Genomic DNA, 14,950 nt, shown 5'->3' with positions numbered 1-14,950 from the left:
ATTTGATTAGATTTTGATGGATATCAATAAACTTAATGAGTTTTATATATTTTGAATCAGCATAAGATCAATTTGTTGATGGGATCATGTCCTAACAAAGTTTGTTTTGGTTACTATTGGGTCTAGTTGCTCGCTACGCACACTTTGTTACTACGAACTGGTTTATTATGTGACATCGTTCACGTACTAATCCAAAGAAAAAGAATAAGAATATATAATAAATAAAAACACAATTTTAAAGAATTAAAAGAGCCATATTGAATATCATATATATCCCTCGCAAAGAAAGCTCTGTTTCCGAGAATGTAGGGAGAAGGAAATAGATGATGTTACGAGATTTAAAGTAAAACAGAAATTTTCACTTTTTTCCCTAGACTTTATGCTTCTAAACTTAAAAATTCAGCATCAACTTTTTTGATGTGCGACAGTGAAACCAAGCATCAGCGGCCCTTTCGTTTTTTTGTATGTGTCATGTAGATGGCGTCATGTTATTTACAATAAAAGATATTCCAGTTTTCCTACATGCTATCCGGCTCGTATATTATTTGGATGAATATTTCAGAAGCTATTCGCAAGGATCTTAATCCGTAACGATAATACTGTTTTGCAGTTCTTTCTTGGTAATGTTAAAATTTACTTTAAATAGATTTTTTTTTCAGAACAATAAGCTGCCCTATACTTTTGCCTGGCATCTAGACGATCTACATAGCCACTATGGCCACAAAGAGACAAACGACGGGGATAAAGTATATGGAGAGTATTATGTTTCATTACCGAACGAAAAAACTCAAATTGTCAAATACAATGTAAGTGGTACCACTGGGTTTGTAGCAACCGTTGATTATGTTGAGTCGGGTTACCCCAAAAAACTTTTGAGTCACCAGACAGAGGATGGAATTTATGCAAATGAGCAAGACGTTGAAACATTTGGAAAAGGAAAAGGGTATAAAGAAGGAGATTATAAGGAAAATTTAGAAACAACGTATACAGAAGAGTCGCCTGCTCTCTATGGTGAAAGCTATTTATCTGTCCCAAATGAGGCCAACAGAGGAAATAAACATACTGGGAAAGCACAATATATAGAAAATGACAGTTTAGCATACGAGCAAACAAAATTGCTGTCTACCCCTTCAAGTACCCAGACTTATTATGTTCCCACCTATGACAGCCGAGATCTTCATCACGGAAGCCTGGAAAGCGAATACAAGATAAGCACTCTAGATAATGACGGTGAAGATGTAAAAAAGGCGTATAATTATGCTAAATCCTCAGAAAATGCTTATGAAGATCCTAAATCTAGTGACAGCCCAATAGCCAGTTATGACTATTCAGCTAACAGCAAAGAACTTAAACAAGATAACAGCAACTTGGAATATAATACCGATATAGAATACAGTCATCAAGATAAAGAGACCTCTAGAACTTATGTCACAAAACAGGAAGAAGACTCTGGAGCGTCCAATGTGAATCACTATGAGGAACAAAATTCTGAAAAAGCTTATATCACCCATGACCACCAGTTACCACCATCATATGAAAACAACGTAAACAGCAACACGCCAGCTGAATATGACAAGAACACTAACGATGATCAAAACTCATTCAAAGAGGGAACTGCAGAGTCTGCTAACATTCAACACAGCTATTCATATAAAGGGGAGGGCAAAGACTATTCAACATATGGTACTCATAGACTGGAAGCTTCTTCTTATGTGATTGGCCCATTGCAAAATGCAAAAGAAGATAATTATGACCAAAAACTGGAAGAATACTACCATAACAAGGAAAACATTGATTATGACACAAGCAAAGTATTCGCTAATACCGAAACTAGAAGTAATACCAAAGAAACAAAAGCTTACGTTTTGGATCAGGAGTATGAACAAAGCTATGAATACGACGGTAAGAGAGAAGGGATTAAGGAGTATGAATATCCAAGTGAAGGCGAATCTTATGAAAAGGCAGGACATCCTAGTTACACGGCTCCAAAAGATGATGCAGAAAAATATTTGAAGGAAGGTGAAAATTACGATTTAAGCACAAAAAGCCCAGTATCGCGTAAAGATAAAATCTCAGATACATATAAAGAGGAGACTCACACACTCCCAATGCCTAAATTCACTGCCCAAGAGTTCCTTATTCATATGACTCACAGTCCGCTTTTTTGTCCAATCGCGGCATCATTGATACAAGTAGTCAAAATGAGAAATATGAAGAACAGTGATAAGGCCTATTTATCTGTAATGAGGAATGAGGGAACAGGGACGAGGGATATTATCCACGAGGGAGATTTGGCCGGAATATATCCTGATACAATGAAGAATTCAAATGCCAATTCAAAGGAATATTCAGCAGCTAGAGACTACAAATCAAATCTTTATGAACCAAAGACAACTCATGAAAGTTATGCAAGCAAAAGTCCATATAATTCACACAATTATCAAGAGACTACTGAATCCAATAAAGGAGCGGGGTTTAAAAATGTGGAAGCACCGGTGGTGTATCATAAACCAATCTATCAGCCCCGAGAAGACAGCTACAGCAAAACCCTGACGTCAACAAAAGCAAACATAGAAAATAATTATAAGGAAACTTCAAGCTATGAGCCACCTCAATCGATTACTTATCCTACTTCAACAGACAAGTATAATAACATGGAAGACGAATTAGATGTGCCAAACTACGGCAGCCAACATATATTCAAGGTGTTAAATACATATGTTAACAAAGAGGACTCTGCTAGCAAATATGCTGATCAAGAGGTATTTAAGGGAGTCCAACCTCCAACATACGAATATGTAAAAGATGCAACATATAACCATCCAGCCGAAAAATACGAAAAGACAGAATACATGAAAACAGAGTTAAAATATGATTCCGAGTCTACTTATCAAACATCTACCCTAAATTATCCAGAAGAAAATGCTAAAATGCAAATGCATGAACAGACGTACAAGGTGAAGGAGCCTTCATACGAGAGTATTTCTAGCTATGACCCAGCTGAGCCGAAACCCAATTCTTCAGGAAAATCCTTGACGTATGAGCACAAGAATGAAAAATCGGAATACAAAAACTCCCTCACGAACCAGGAAACTTCCTTTTTCGGGACCGAGGCTTATTCACACGTGTATCCTAAAGAAAAGTATGTTGAAAAGACGCATGAGATTAAAGAGCCCACAAATGAATATCCACCAAAACATGAGTCTTTTGGTACCAAATCCTATAGTTCTTTATATGAGAAGCCTGTCCCATCTGGATACGAAAATAAAAAATCAGGCGAAAGTGTAATTACTTACACAACCCAAAGTTCTAGCCTGCCCAATCAAGAAAGCTACACTAGTGAAAACTACTATCAAGAAGAGCAGAAATACCATAGTCCTCCTAGCTATAAGCCACAGACTGCCTCTGGAGAAAAATCTATAGAATATTCTAATGGAGGTGCAAAATATGACACCTCATACGTGAATGGCGCAGCGGCACTCGACACACACACTGTTTACAACAAAAATTATGAGACACTTTACAAGGATAGACACGAAGTAAAAGAAAATAGGTACTTACTTCCTTCTAAGTATGAACCAACTAAGCCAGAGCCATATGAATTGGCAGCAGAACAATTAGTCAATACTGGATACAGAAAGGATGAGGATAATTACAAATTAGATTTTGACAAAACTGGTGCATCTGCTGAATATTCTGGCAACCCAAAAGGACAGGCAAAAGAGAAGTCTTATAAAGAAGTACATGAAAGCAAATTTGAAAGTGCTTCTATTTATGAAACAACTCAACAAAATTTTTCTACAAAAGAATATAAACAAACAGATTTAGAGTATAAGACCGAAGAGCCAAAATATGCAACCTCATTTCCTTATGAAAAAGTCACTTCCACTCCATTAAACAGTTATGCGGGAAAATACAAAGGAAAAGGCGATTACAAGACGAGAGAGCCTGAGTATAAAAGTACTTCCGAATACAAGTCCACTCGACCTGCTTTGGATAAGTATTCAGCAGAAAAACACCCAGGATACGAAAAAGAAGACATAAGATACGAAAACAATAGTCAAGAACGTACATCCCATACATACTCTGCCAGTACAGAGAGTTATGAGGATGCAGGACGTGCAGTGACGCCATACAAGAATGAAGAGGTTAAAGATAAGAATACTCCGTCCTATGAGCTAGCTAACCCCAAGCCACGTTATCCTGAAGCTGAAAAATACGTTGACATAGGATACAAAACAGATGACACGAAGTATGATACCTCATCTGTCGTTGAGACTTCTGCATACATTAAAGATACAAACCAAAAGGAAGAAACCAAGTACGGAAAGGAAACAATTCGTAATGAAGCTGCATCTGACCCATACAATGTAGGTTCACATTCATACAATGAGGGAGGACACCACCATTCAACATATATAACTGAAGAGACGGAATACAAAAATGCTCCAATCAATGAGCCAACAAAGCTTGTACCACATAATTATGAAAACAAAAAGTATGTGGAAAAGGGATACACAAAAGAAGAACCAAAATATGATAGCTCACATGCATATACATATCCTGTCTATAGTGGAGAAAGATACGATGAAGAAGAGAGAAAATATGAAAACCAGCCCGACTCTAAATTAGCTGTGTCAAATATATACCCCGCCAGCTCAGAAAGACAAAATGAGAGAGGATTTCACACTCCGCAAGGGGCTGGAAGTACAGAATATAAGGATCCACAAGCCAATGAGCCAGCACAACTTATACCTTTTAAGCCTGAGGTAGTAAAATATGCAGAATTTGAAAAGAAAAAGGAAGAACCAAAATATCAAGCTTCGTCTGCTTACAAGACCCCTCCCTCTAATAGAGAAAAATACGAAAAAGAAGATATAAAATATGAAAAACAGTATTTTTATAAAGCAACTGAATCCAACATATACATTACTACTGAAGGATATATTAACAAACAACCCTACGAAAATATAAAAAAAGCTGAATATGAGGATATTCCAGCCCATGAACAAGATAAATATTCACTGGGTTTCCCTCAAGACACAGAAATTGGGTACAAAAAAGAAAATTCCAAATACGATGCGACCTCTTTCATGAATGATCCAGCCCCTGGTGGAAAAGTATACGAAAAAGAAGAAATTAAATATGAAAACCAGCCTGTTTCCGAAACAGCACCATTCCAATCTTACCTTGAAAGCTCACAAAGATACAATGATGGAAGTTATCACCAAACAACATATAAGGTTGAAAATCCAGAATACAGAAGCATTTCAGCCTTGAACTTGGATAAACCTATGCCACCGTACCTTGAAGTCGAAAAACCTACAGAAAAGGGATACGAAAAGGAGGAATTGAAATACGACACCTCTTTCGTCGATAAAGCACCTGCTTCTGGTGGAGATACTGGTGATTCCAAAGAATATGCACAGCATACGCCCTATTCCGAACGACATGTGCCGTACACAGCTTACCAAGAGAAAAACAAGGCCAAACAACCCAAAAAAGAAAATTATAGCCCAAATGTGAACGAAAAAATGAAATCGAATTACGGTAACTCATCTACCTACAAAACCCCTACGTCTAGTGGAGATACAAGATATTCCAAAGGAAATTCACAGCCTATGCCCTATCAAAACATAAATCAAGAAGAAGAGTCTAAATATGAGACCCATTGGCAGACAAAGCAGAAAAACGAAAAACCGAATTATGATGTCACACCTCAATATGATGGCCCAGAAGCTAGTGGAAAGACTGAATATTCCGAAGATCACGTTCAAAATAAGAACTATCAAGACACAAATAAACCGGAGGAGCCGAAACAGAAAATTTACGAGTCAAAAATATACAAAAAGGATGATTCAAGTTATGATGGCTCACCGACCTATAACAATCCTTTTTCAGGCAAAGACACTAATTATTCTGACGGCCTTATTCAACATCAAACCTATCAAGAGGGATACGAAATACATGAGCCAAAATATGAGAGCTATGAGACAAAAGAGTCTAAGCCATATACCGTATCAATGGATCCTTACGAACAACATGTAGATAAAAAGACAGAAAATAATTCTGAAGGTAAACCAGAGACATCACCATTGAACTCGTACGGTGGTATTGCAGGAACTTATGCTGGGGAATATCAACAGCAAGTGCAAAACAACACAAAGGAAAACATATACAAAAATCCTGCTGTTTACGAACCAGTTCGAAATGGATCGTACTATTCAGAGACAGAAAAACATGGAGGTTATAAATACGGAAACGAGGATACAGTACCCAACGAACCATCCCCTTATAAGGTCCCTGCCTTAGCTGAACTTGTGAGTTATCCTAGGGATATCCCCACAGATAAGGCTCATCAAGAGGCAGATATACAAGTAGAGAATAAATATGAAAGCTACAAACATTCTGAATTTAAACCATATGCAGCTCCGAGTACAATATATACTCAGCCTATAAGCGACATAAGAGAAAGAAAACTTGGTAGTACTGTTGACACAGCAACAGCAACAACAAACATTTATAAGAACTATGGGGAAGAAAAACATCATCAAAATACAGACCATCCACAAATAAATTATAAAACAGAAAACCAGCAAGGGAGTACACAGCCAAAAGAAATTTACAGCGGAAGTTTTTCTGGATACGATAAAAGTTTTCGGCATTCTTCATACACTGAAGCTGCAATAAATTCAGCAAAATATGAGGTTGCACAACAAGAAGAAGAAGTGAAGGAGTACTTTAGACCAATGGATCCAATTTATCGAGCCCAAACAGAAAATCTGGGAAAGCTTAATGAAGAGAGGAAGAACTAAAAAGGTGATTTGAAAGAATTTGTAATCTTTATTTTTACTATATTTTCCTTAAATAAAACAATTTTAAACTGTACAATATGTGTAAGAATATCGTATTTCTACCTGGGACCCTGTCTATTTGTTCTTGTAGCTGTGAGTAAAATTCATCCGAGTCACTGCTATCTCCGTCAGCCGCTTCTACACGGGCATGTTCCACTATTACTGATACCCTGCACCATTCTATTATAAATACCTTCCCAGCATAAACAAGACTTCGCAGCATCTTTATTCATCATGAGTACTACTTCATGCCTATGCACCCAATCCTTCCTGCCTGAGTAAAAAAAAACTTCTATATCACCTAATGCAATGTTTCCTATCCCTGGGATATGAGTTTCTGAAACTCCTAATAAGTCCAGTTGGAAGTGTCTGAGTCGTCAGTAAAAATTTCGATACGATACTTCTTTTTTAACGTTGCAACATTCTAAGGTACTATTTTCATATTTTTTAAATCATTGAAACTATTATGGCCGCAAGAAAAGGAATGGTCCCAGAAGCAGTGCAGGCTAGGGATTAAAACATCTTCTCAAGTCTACACGAAACCATTAAGCCAGTTTAGAACCGGACAACATAAATCCCCTGGGTCATTTAGTATGAATGACCCAGGGGATGTCCGATCCTGGGCCCAAATTAGTCAAAACATAGTTTTCTACACTCGGCGATTCTCTTCCAACAACAAGAATCAAAATCTTGCACTGACAATCTCAAGCCAATTACCTCCGAATCATTATATATTCATGCCTAAAAATATTATGCTGCTACGAGGAAGCAGCCCATAATAGATAGCTTAGCTGAGAAGAGGTTTTCAGCTTAAGAAAGCCCACCAAAACAGACCAAGCCCAGAAGAATTATCCTTTAGTCAGAATCCAGTGCAAATGCTGTGTCGTTTACTAGGCCATAATTTCCTCGAGGGGTGCCACTCCCCATAGTCACATGCAGTGGCATTATAAGTCACGGTTTCGATTAGGAAAACTTGTGGAAGGTCCACTCTGAAGCTACTATGAGGCCACACAATCAGGATTTCCCTGTCAGGGATTTCAAGCTGCATTGACGTGTTTTCGTTTTCCGTTGTTTTTCCCAGATCCATTGTTTCAATCCAATGAATTTAGAATATCAAAAAAGGCTCATTTTAAAATATTCAATGCCCTATTTCTGTAACGACAAAGATCCCGCCAAGGTAAGATGGGATTTTTTGCCGTTTTTATTGCAAAACCTCAAATTCGGCCAAAATAAGGCATAAATGTTGGAAAATAAAAATTCCAATTGACTCCGAATTGACTTGTCATGATCGAAAGTCTTTAACTGTAGATACACAGTTTTTATATCTGAAACCATACCGATTCACAGGCCGTAAATAATTATGAAAGGGCTCATCTGAACTGGAATAAAAATTTCTAGTGGTTTTTGGTCTTGAAAGAGATCACACCACAACAAATGGCCGTTTTCTGCGGTCAAATAGAGCCAAACGCTGGTGAATAGAAATTAGAAAATAGACAGTCAATCGAAAATTACTCAAAGCTGTTTATATAACCCCCTCCCTCCCCGCCCCCTCCCAAAAAAAATCTCAATCTCTGCCTTGCCCTCTAAAAGGCACTGATATTTGATGAACTTGGACAATTTTTTTGTTTTTATATAATTTATAGCTTTATGGGTTTCATACATTTTATTATTAAGAGGAATGTTAAAAATTAATTTACGAGCGCCACTGTCTGCTGACCGTCTCAAAGACAAAGGCTCCATCAGCAAATACTCTCAGGAGACTAACTATCGTCGAAATTTGTCGGGAATTTTCCGTTTGACTTTGAAATTTGACCAAAAAGACAGTTAAATATAGTTCCAATGCGTCAATAACTTTACTATCAATCAAAGTGGGTGCCACCACGAGGTGCACCCAAAGCGGTCAAATTACTCAAATGGTAGTTTTTTGTTCAGTTTCTTAATGTTTTCCGAGCAGGTACTCTAGAGCATTTTTAGGAACCTTTCTTTCCTAAATTTAAAAAGAATAGTCTGCTCCATTTAATGAAAAAAAAAGAACTTTACAGTTTGAAGTTTCATTAAAAATGAAGATGTCTAACTCCGGAACAAAAAGAGGAAGTTAAATGGTTTTTCTAAGATTTCCGGGAAATTGGGCGTTGACTTTTAATTTTCTGTCGTTGTTTCGAATCTCTCATCCAAGCTATAAAAGTTAATGCAAGACTACCCAGTCAATTTTAAATAGTTTGGTCACACAAAACCTTAAAAAGTTTATAATGGACTAAATAAAAGGCATTAAATTATAATACCTTAGAGTTACATAAACATAACTCTACGGTATTAAATAAATAAAAAAAAATTCAAGTGAAAGTAAGGAGCAACACTAAAAATCAAAACGATCAGAAGTGGTCACCCTCTCCCCAATACCTTGCTTTTCAAGCATAAATTTTTAGCAGTTTTAAAAAGATTCCTATGCTCTTTAACGGTCCTTGTGTTTCAGGAGTTGTTCTTAAAAAATTGGGACAAACAGTTAAACTTTAGCGTAAAGAGCAAGGTTTGAGGAGGGGGTGAGCCCCTCATATGCGGAATAATCTCTGTTACTTTTGAGTTTTAATGTTGCTCCTTACTTTCAGTTGAAAAAAACTTTTTTTTTTCATTTATTTTCTGATCCTTTTTCAAATAATGCCGATGAATCTGGCTCACCCTCCATGAAAAATTCCTCCCCTCACGGGAAACTTCTCCTTGGAAATTTCTTACCAGATAAAATACACCCCCTCCCCCTTGCAATTTATTCCAGGCAATTCCATCCTCGCCAAAAATCCCCCCTCCCTCCGTAAAATGTCCTGCAGAATATTCAGCCTGAAAAATTCTCCTTGGCATACTTTCATTTGAAAAAGACTTTAAGTTCTAATCTTTTTTCCGATCACTCCAGAAATCCCCCTTCCGTGCGAATTATTTTCTGGAAATCCAAACACGTAGAAAATTTCCCTCGGGCAATTCCTCCGGAACATCTCCACATGCAAAAGTAAATAGGCACGGACAGAGTAAGACAAATAGAAACAAAAATTCGTATATGAATTCTGTCAACTCTCGCCGTATTTTTCCTGGAAAGTTCGCCCCCAGAAATTTCCCTCCACGTGAAAAATAATCCCCATGGAAGCCCGTCCCAAGCACAAAATCCCCCCTCCCCTCGAAAAATGTCTGCATACTTCTCAACAACAAATACCATACGTAAACAATGGACAAATTTTATAACTTAAAAACCTATTCCCAAGGGCTGGCGGGGGTTATGTCCTCTCCATAGGCATAACTTATGCACTTTTCAGCTATGATAAACAAATTGGCTATCTCAAAATTTTGATCGAACATTTTTTGGGGGAAAAGGGGCGTGAGAGGGGAGCAAGCTACCCTCTAATATTTTCGGTACCTTAAAAAGGGCACTAGAACTTTTAACGTCGTTCAAATGAGCCCTTTGTCGATGTTTTAGGGCTATTGGTTCAATAAAATCACCCCTTGGGAAAAAAACAAACAAATACGCATCCGTGATCTTTCTTCTGGCAAAAAAAAAACAAGCCAAGTTCCATATTTTTGTAGATTGGACCTTGAAACCCTTACAGTAGGGTTTTCTGATACACTGAATCTGATGGTGTGATTTTCATGAGCATTCCTTGACTTTTAGGGAGGGAGGGGGGGGGGGTTCCCACCTTATTCGAAAAACAGGCAAATTTTCTCAGGCTGCTATCCTTTTATGGGTAACACTAATCTTAATGAATCTTTTTATTTGGAATCAGCATATTAAGCTAATTTTTTTGATGTATTTATTGATACCAAAGTTCTGTTTTTCAGAGTTTCGGTTACTATTGAGCCATGTCGCTCCTTACTTACAGTTCGTTATCACGAGCTGTTTGATTGTGTGGCTTTATCATATTTGTACAAGGTAATCTTTGGGCGTAGGATGTTTAGGCATAGGCGTCATTCAGGAGATGCATGGGGGCAGTTGTTTGCCTCCCTCCGACAATTTGGGAAATATTATAATTTATTAAGTAAACCTAAAACATCATAACTGTCGGGGTTCATTTCTTTTGTCAAAACATGGAAACGGATTGGATTAAGAGGTACACTTTAGATTAACTTTTTATTAGACTAACGTCGATACTGCAAAAAATTTCGACAGCACTAGTTTTGTTTGAAGACTGATAGCGCATGGTAAGTGTACAAAATAGATACATGCCATGCACACCGGATGTCCGAGAATCTGCTAGCGAGCCTCCACCACCGAATGGGATGGAAAGCATGACGGCCAGTTTAATTTTATGTTTTTTGATCTGTGTGTGTGTGTATTGTTTATTATGTATTGTGTAATATTTTTGAAATTAATTGAGTTGCTTAATAGTAACTTTTCTTCGTTTCCGCTTGAAAAGAAATGTGTTACTGGAGACTTGGGCAGGCCTAAGCCACCTTTACTTTTTTATTGTTTGAGGTTCGGTAGGCTATCCATTGTAAACGGTTTCCCAAAATAAGTTTTCCGATAGCATAAAAACACGTTTAGGCTTGTATTTTACACAATTTTTCGGTGGAGGAACCCCAAAAACCCCCCTCCCCGAAGTTCACCCCGTACCTCCCAAGACCACCCGCATGAGGCCCCCTCTTGCTCCCTATACAAATACTGAAATTACACCTAAGGCTATAAGATGGTAATGGTCCGTTAACAAATAACCAAAAAACACATCATTCAATTTATTTTGTGATGCTCTATCCAAATATAATAATCCTTTTCTCACAAGATTCAAAATTAAACTAATTGAATCTGGTCTTAAAATAATTTCAAGACCAGGTGAAATAAATTTCTATAATAATTCAGACTCAAAATAGCCAGAAATTACTATTAAATAATAATTAAAAACCCATTGCGAACAGAAATTAAATAAACCATCGTAAGAAATAAACATACAATAATTACAAATATAAATAAGTAAGTAGAACTTAAAACGAATAAAACATGAATTAAATATTCAAATGAAACTTAGTAAGAACGCAAATCACTACAAATAAAAGTTTGGCAACTGTCCCCTTCCTCCTTCCCTAACTGTAAAAGCCTAAAGCCTACTGCTTCGTTTGCGTTTTATTGAAAACTGTAGGTGTCTTGAAGAGTGCTTGGAGAGAACTAATAAAATGAAAATAGTATTTGATATATAATCCTATTTAATGCTGAAAGCTCAGCAATTAAAGATCTTAATTCACTGTAATTGTATATTTATTTTCAATGTTGCAGGTACAAACAAAATATTTGTAACATAATTTGCTTTTAGTAGACCGCAAATGGGCTGCGGAGGTATGGAATTCCCAGAGGCATAACTATTAGACTTTTGCCTATTTTGAATAAGAAATGCTTTTGAGAACTCTATCAGTATTAAGAGGAGTATCTAAAAAGGCAAGGGGGGGGGGGTATGTGCCCTTCGTTCCTTTTTCAACATCCCTCTCAACATGCCATTAAAGTTTTAAATTAATATACTTAGCCGTCCTTAGATATTGCTGTTTTGGTCTGTTGACAACTTTCCTCTATGTAGTGTGCTCTGATTTTGTTTGACACTTCCCTCGACATTTTTTAAAAGTTTTACCTTAACATTCTTAGCTTTTTTGGGGACTCAGGATCGAACATGTCCCCTTCTCTCAATAGCCGGCCTTTTATACAAACAAAGGGCAACTTTACGACACTTGCCTCAGGGGTTATCGGGGTCACGTGATCCCTCAAGGCATAGTTTTTTTTTACTTTCCGACTATTTTGAACAAGACGGCTAATCCAAAATTTGGGTCAGATATCTTAGAAGGGAGGGTAGCTAAAAAGGAATAGGTGGGAGACGGTTGCCCTCTGACCGCTTTTTAACATCCTTCTCAACATGCCCTGAAATCTTAACCTTAATGCCCTCAGATATTCATGTGATATTGCAGATACTCTTTTTTCATAAACGTGATACACATAGTATCTTCAGATTTATTCTAACATGCCCTTCAACATTCCCAAAGTTTCACCTCAATACCTTCGGCTTTTTCAAACGCAACAAAAATTGGGCATCCCCCTTTTCCTAATTATAAAATCCTACATATATGGGGGCATTGTACCCCCAAGGGCATAGTTACTAGACCGTTTGACTGTTCTGAACAAAATCCCACCTTCAAAATTTTGATCAGTGGTGAGGATATGGAGCTTCAAAAAGGGGCAAGGGACGCTGGTTGCCCTCTGATAGCCCTTCAATATCCCCCTCAATATGTCTTGGGACTTTCAATTTAACACCCTAAGTAGTTCCTTAGATAAGAGATAAGTTAAGATAATATTTATTTTCCAAAGGCCATCACAAGCTCTAATAAAGCCAAATTCGCTTCATATATCAAAAAGAAAAAGACAAAGCAAAACGAATAAACAAGTAATACAACAAGAAAAGAAAAGCCAATAAATCATAAAAATTTTCGACAATAATTTAACAAATTGCTGGGATAGAAACAGAAAAATAGAAGAAGGAGTGTTTGATAAAAGAAAACCAGAGTCAAGAAGAAAAGCATTACCGAAATTGTGTTCAAGATCCAACACATTAAAATAAAAAAAAACTTAAAATGAAGCCAAATTAGTTGTCAAAGTAAATATTTACAATTAAAGAAATGAATACAATTAAAGGGAAAAAAAAATTAAAATTAAAGTTCAGAAAAGATACTGATTACACGTCGTTCTCACAACGAGCACACACACACAGTGTGTTTTTTTTGTTGTGTTTAGCATCCCTCTCCAAAACAGTGAGGGGGGTAGGGGTATGTCATCCCCATAGCCCTGAGCCTTAATGCCATGAGCCTTAATGCCCTGAGCCTTTTTTTGGATACATCCAGAACCAAGTAATTACTCTATTCCTAATGATAAGTCCTGAAAATAGGCCGATTACAGAATTTAGAACCCTTATCCCGGCACTGTAGGGGGGGATTCCTGGAAGTATAGCTTTAAGACCTTTTGACTATATTTTGAACAAAATTACAGTTCCAAAATTTTGAGCAGAGGGTTGAGCAGAGGGGCACCTAAAACGAGCAAGGAGGGGGAGGGGCTGGTTGCTCTCTAGTCTGTCTTCAATATCTCCTCAACATACGTTGAAAGTTTCGATTTAATACCCTCAGTCATTCTTCCGGTATTGCTAATATTCCTTTTTCCACAACCAGCAAGCGCGCAGCCTCCAAACCTTATATGTTAACAATGAGCGACTTGCACAATTTACAGCCCTTGCCTCGGGGACTGGGGGGGGGGGGTCAAACCCGTAAGCATAGTTATTTGACCTTTAGGCTATTTTGAAACAAATCGCTATCTTAAAATCTTGATTGGAAGCATCTGTGGAAAAAGGCAAGGAGGGGGGGGGGGAGGACTGGTAGCCCCCAAGCACTTTTGAATCTTAAAGTCGGAGCTTTTGGTTGCAAATCAAATGAGCTTCCTCTGACGTTTTTGCAACCACCCCTTCAGTAAAAACCTTATTTGTTAGCAATGGGCCACATGCATAGTTTGCAGCTCTTGCCCTCTGGCTGTTGAGGTTTTTTATCAACCCCGGAAGCGTAGTTATATGACATTTGGAACTTATTGAACAAAACGTCTATCTCAAAATTTTAATTCGATGCATTTGGGGGAAAGAAGGTATAGGAGACTTGGCTACCTGCCCTCTGAGTACTCTTATTTATTAAAAAAGTCACTAGAACTTCCAATTTCCAATTGAATGAGCCCCCTCCGAAGTTTATACGACCACCCGTCCCACATAAAGTGTCTCCTGGAAAAAAAAAATTATAAAACATTGAAATCTTATGGCTCTTTAATATAGACAACGCTATAGCGTTACCTGTGAAAAGCGGGCATGTTTGATCCTGGGTCTTCAAAAAGGCTTACGGTATTAAGGTGAAGCTTTAAGGAAATATTGAGAGGGTTGCCAAAAAGAATCAAAACTCACTATGTGTTTCCTGGCTATGGAAAAGGGAATATCAACAATATCTAAAGAACGGCTGAGGGTATTAAGTTGAAACTCGCAAGGTATGTTAAGGAGATGTTGAAGAATGGTCAGAGGGCAGCCAACCGCCCCCCCCCCCTCTTTGCCCTTTTAGGTGCT

The 14,950-nt window shown here is 37.6% G+C and overlaps 1 protein-coding gene across 1 annotated transcript in view; it reads left to right on the top strand.

Moving 5' to 3' along the window:
* LOC148949842 (uncharacterized) overlaps positions 1-6,882 on the top strand; it is a 28,493-nt gene extending 21,611 nt beyond the window's left edge. Inside the window, exon 3 of the mRNA XM_089091951.1 lies at positions 660-6,882. Coding sequence (XP_088948077.1) covers positions 660-6,815 — 6,156 coding nt within the window. The 3' untranslated portion in view covers positions 6,816-6,882. The remainder of the gene's footprint in view (positions 1-659) is intronic.
* The last annotated feature ends 8,068 nt before the right edge of the window (positions 6,883-14,950 follow it).

This window comes from Artemia sp. Qi Xiang Cuo, chromosome 7, assembly GCF_049724085.1.
Source record: "Artemia sp. Qi Xiang Cuo chromosome 7, ASM4972408v1, whole genome shotgun sequence".
NCBI lineage: Eukaryota > Metazoa > Arthropoda > Branchiopoda > Anostraca > Artemiidae > Artemia > Artemia sp. Qi Xiang Cuo.
Note: the sequence above shows the minus strand (reverse complement) of the source record. Positions and strands in the feature narration are given on the sequence as shown.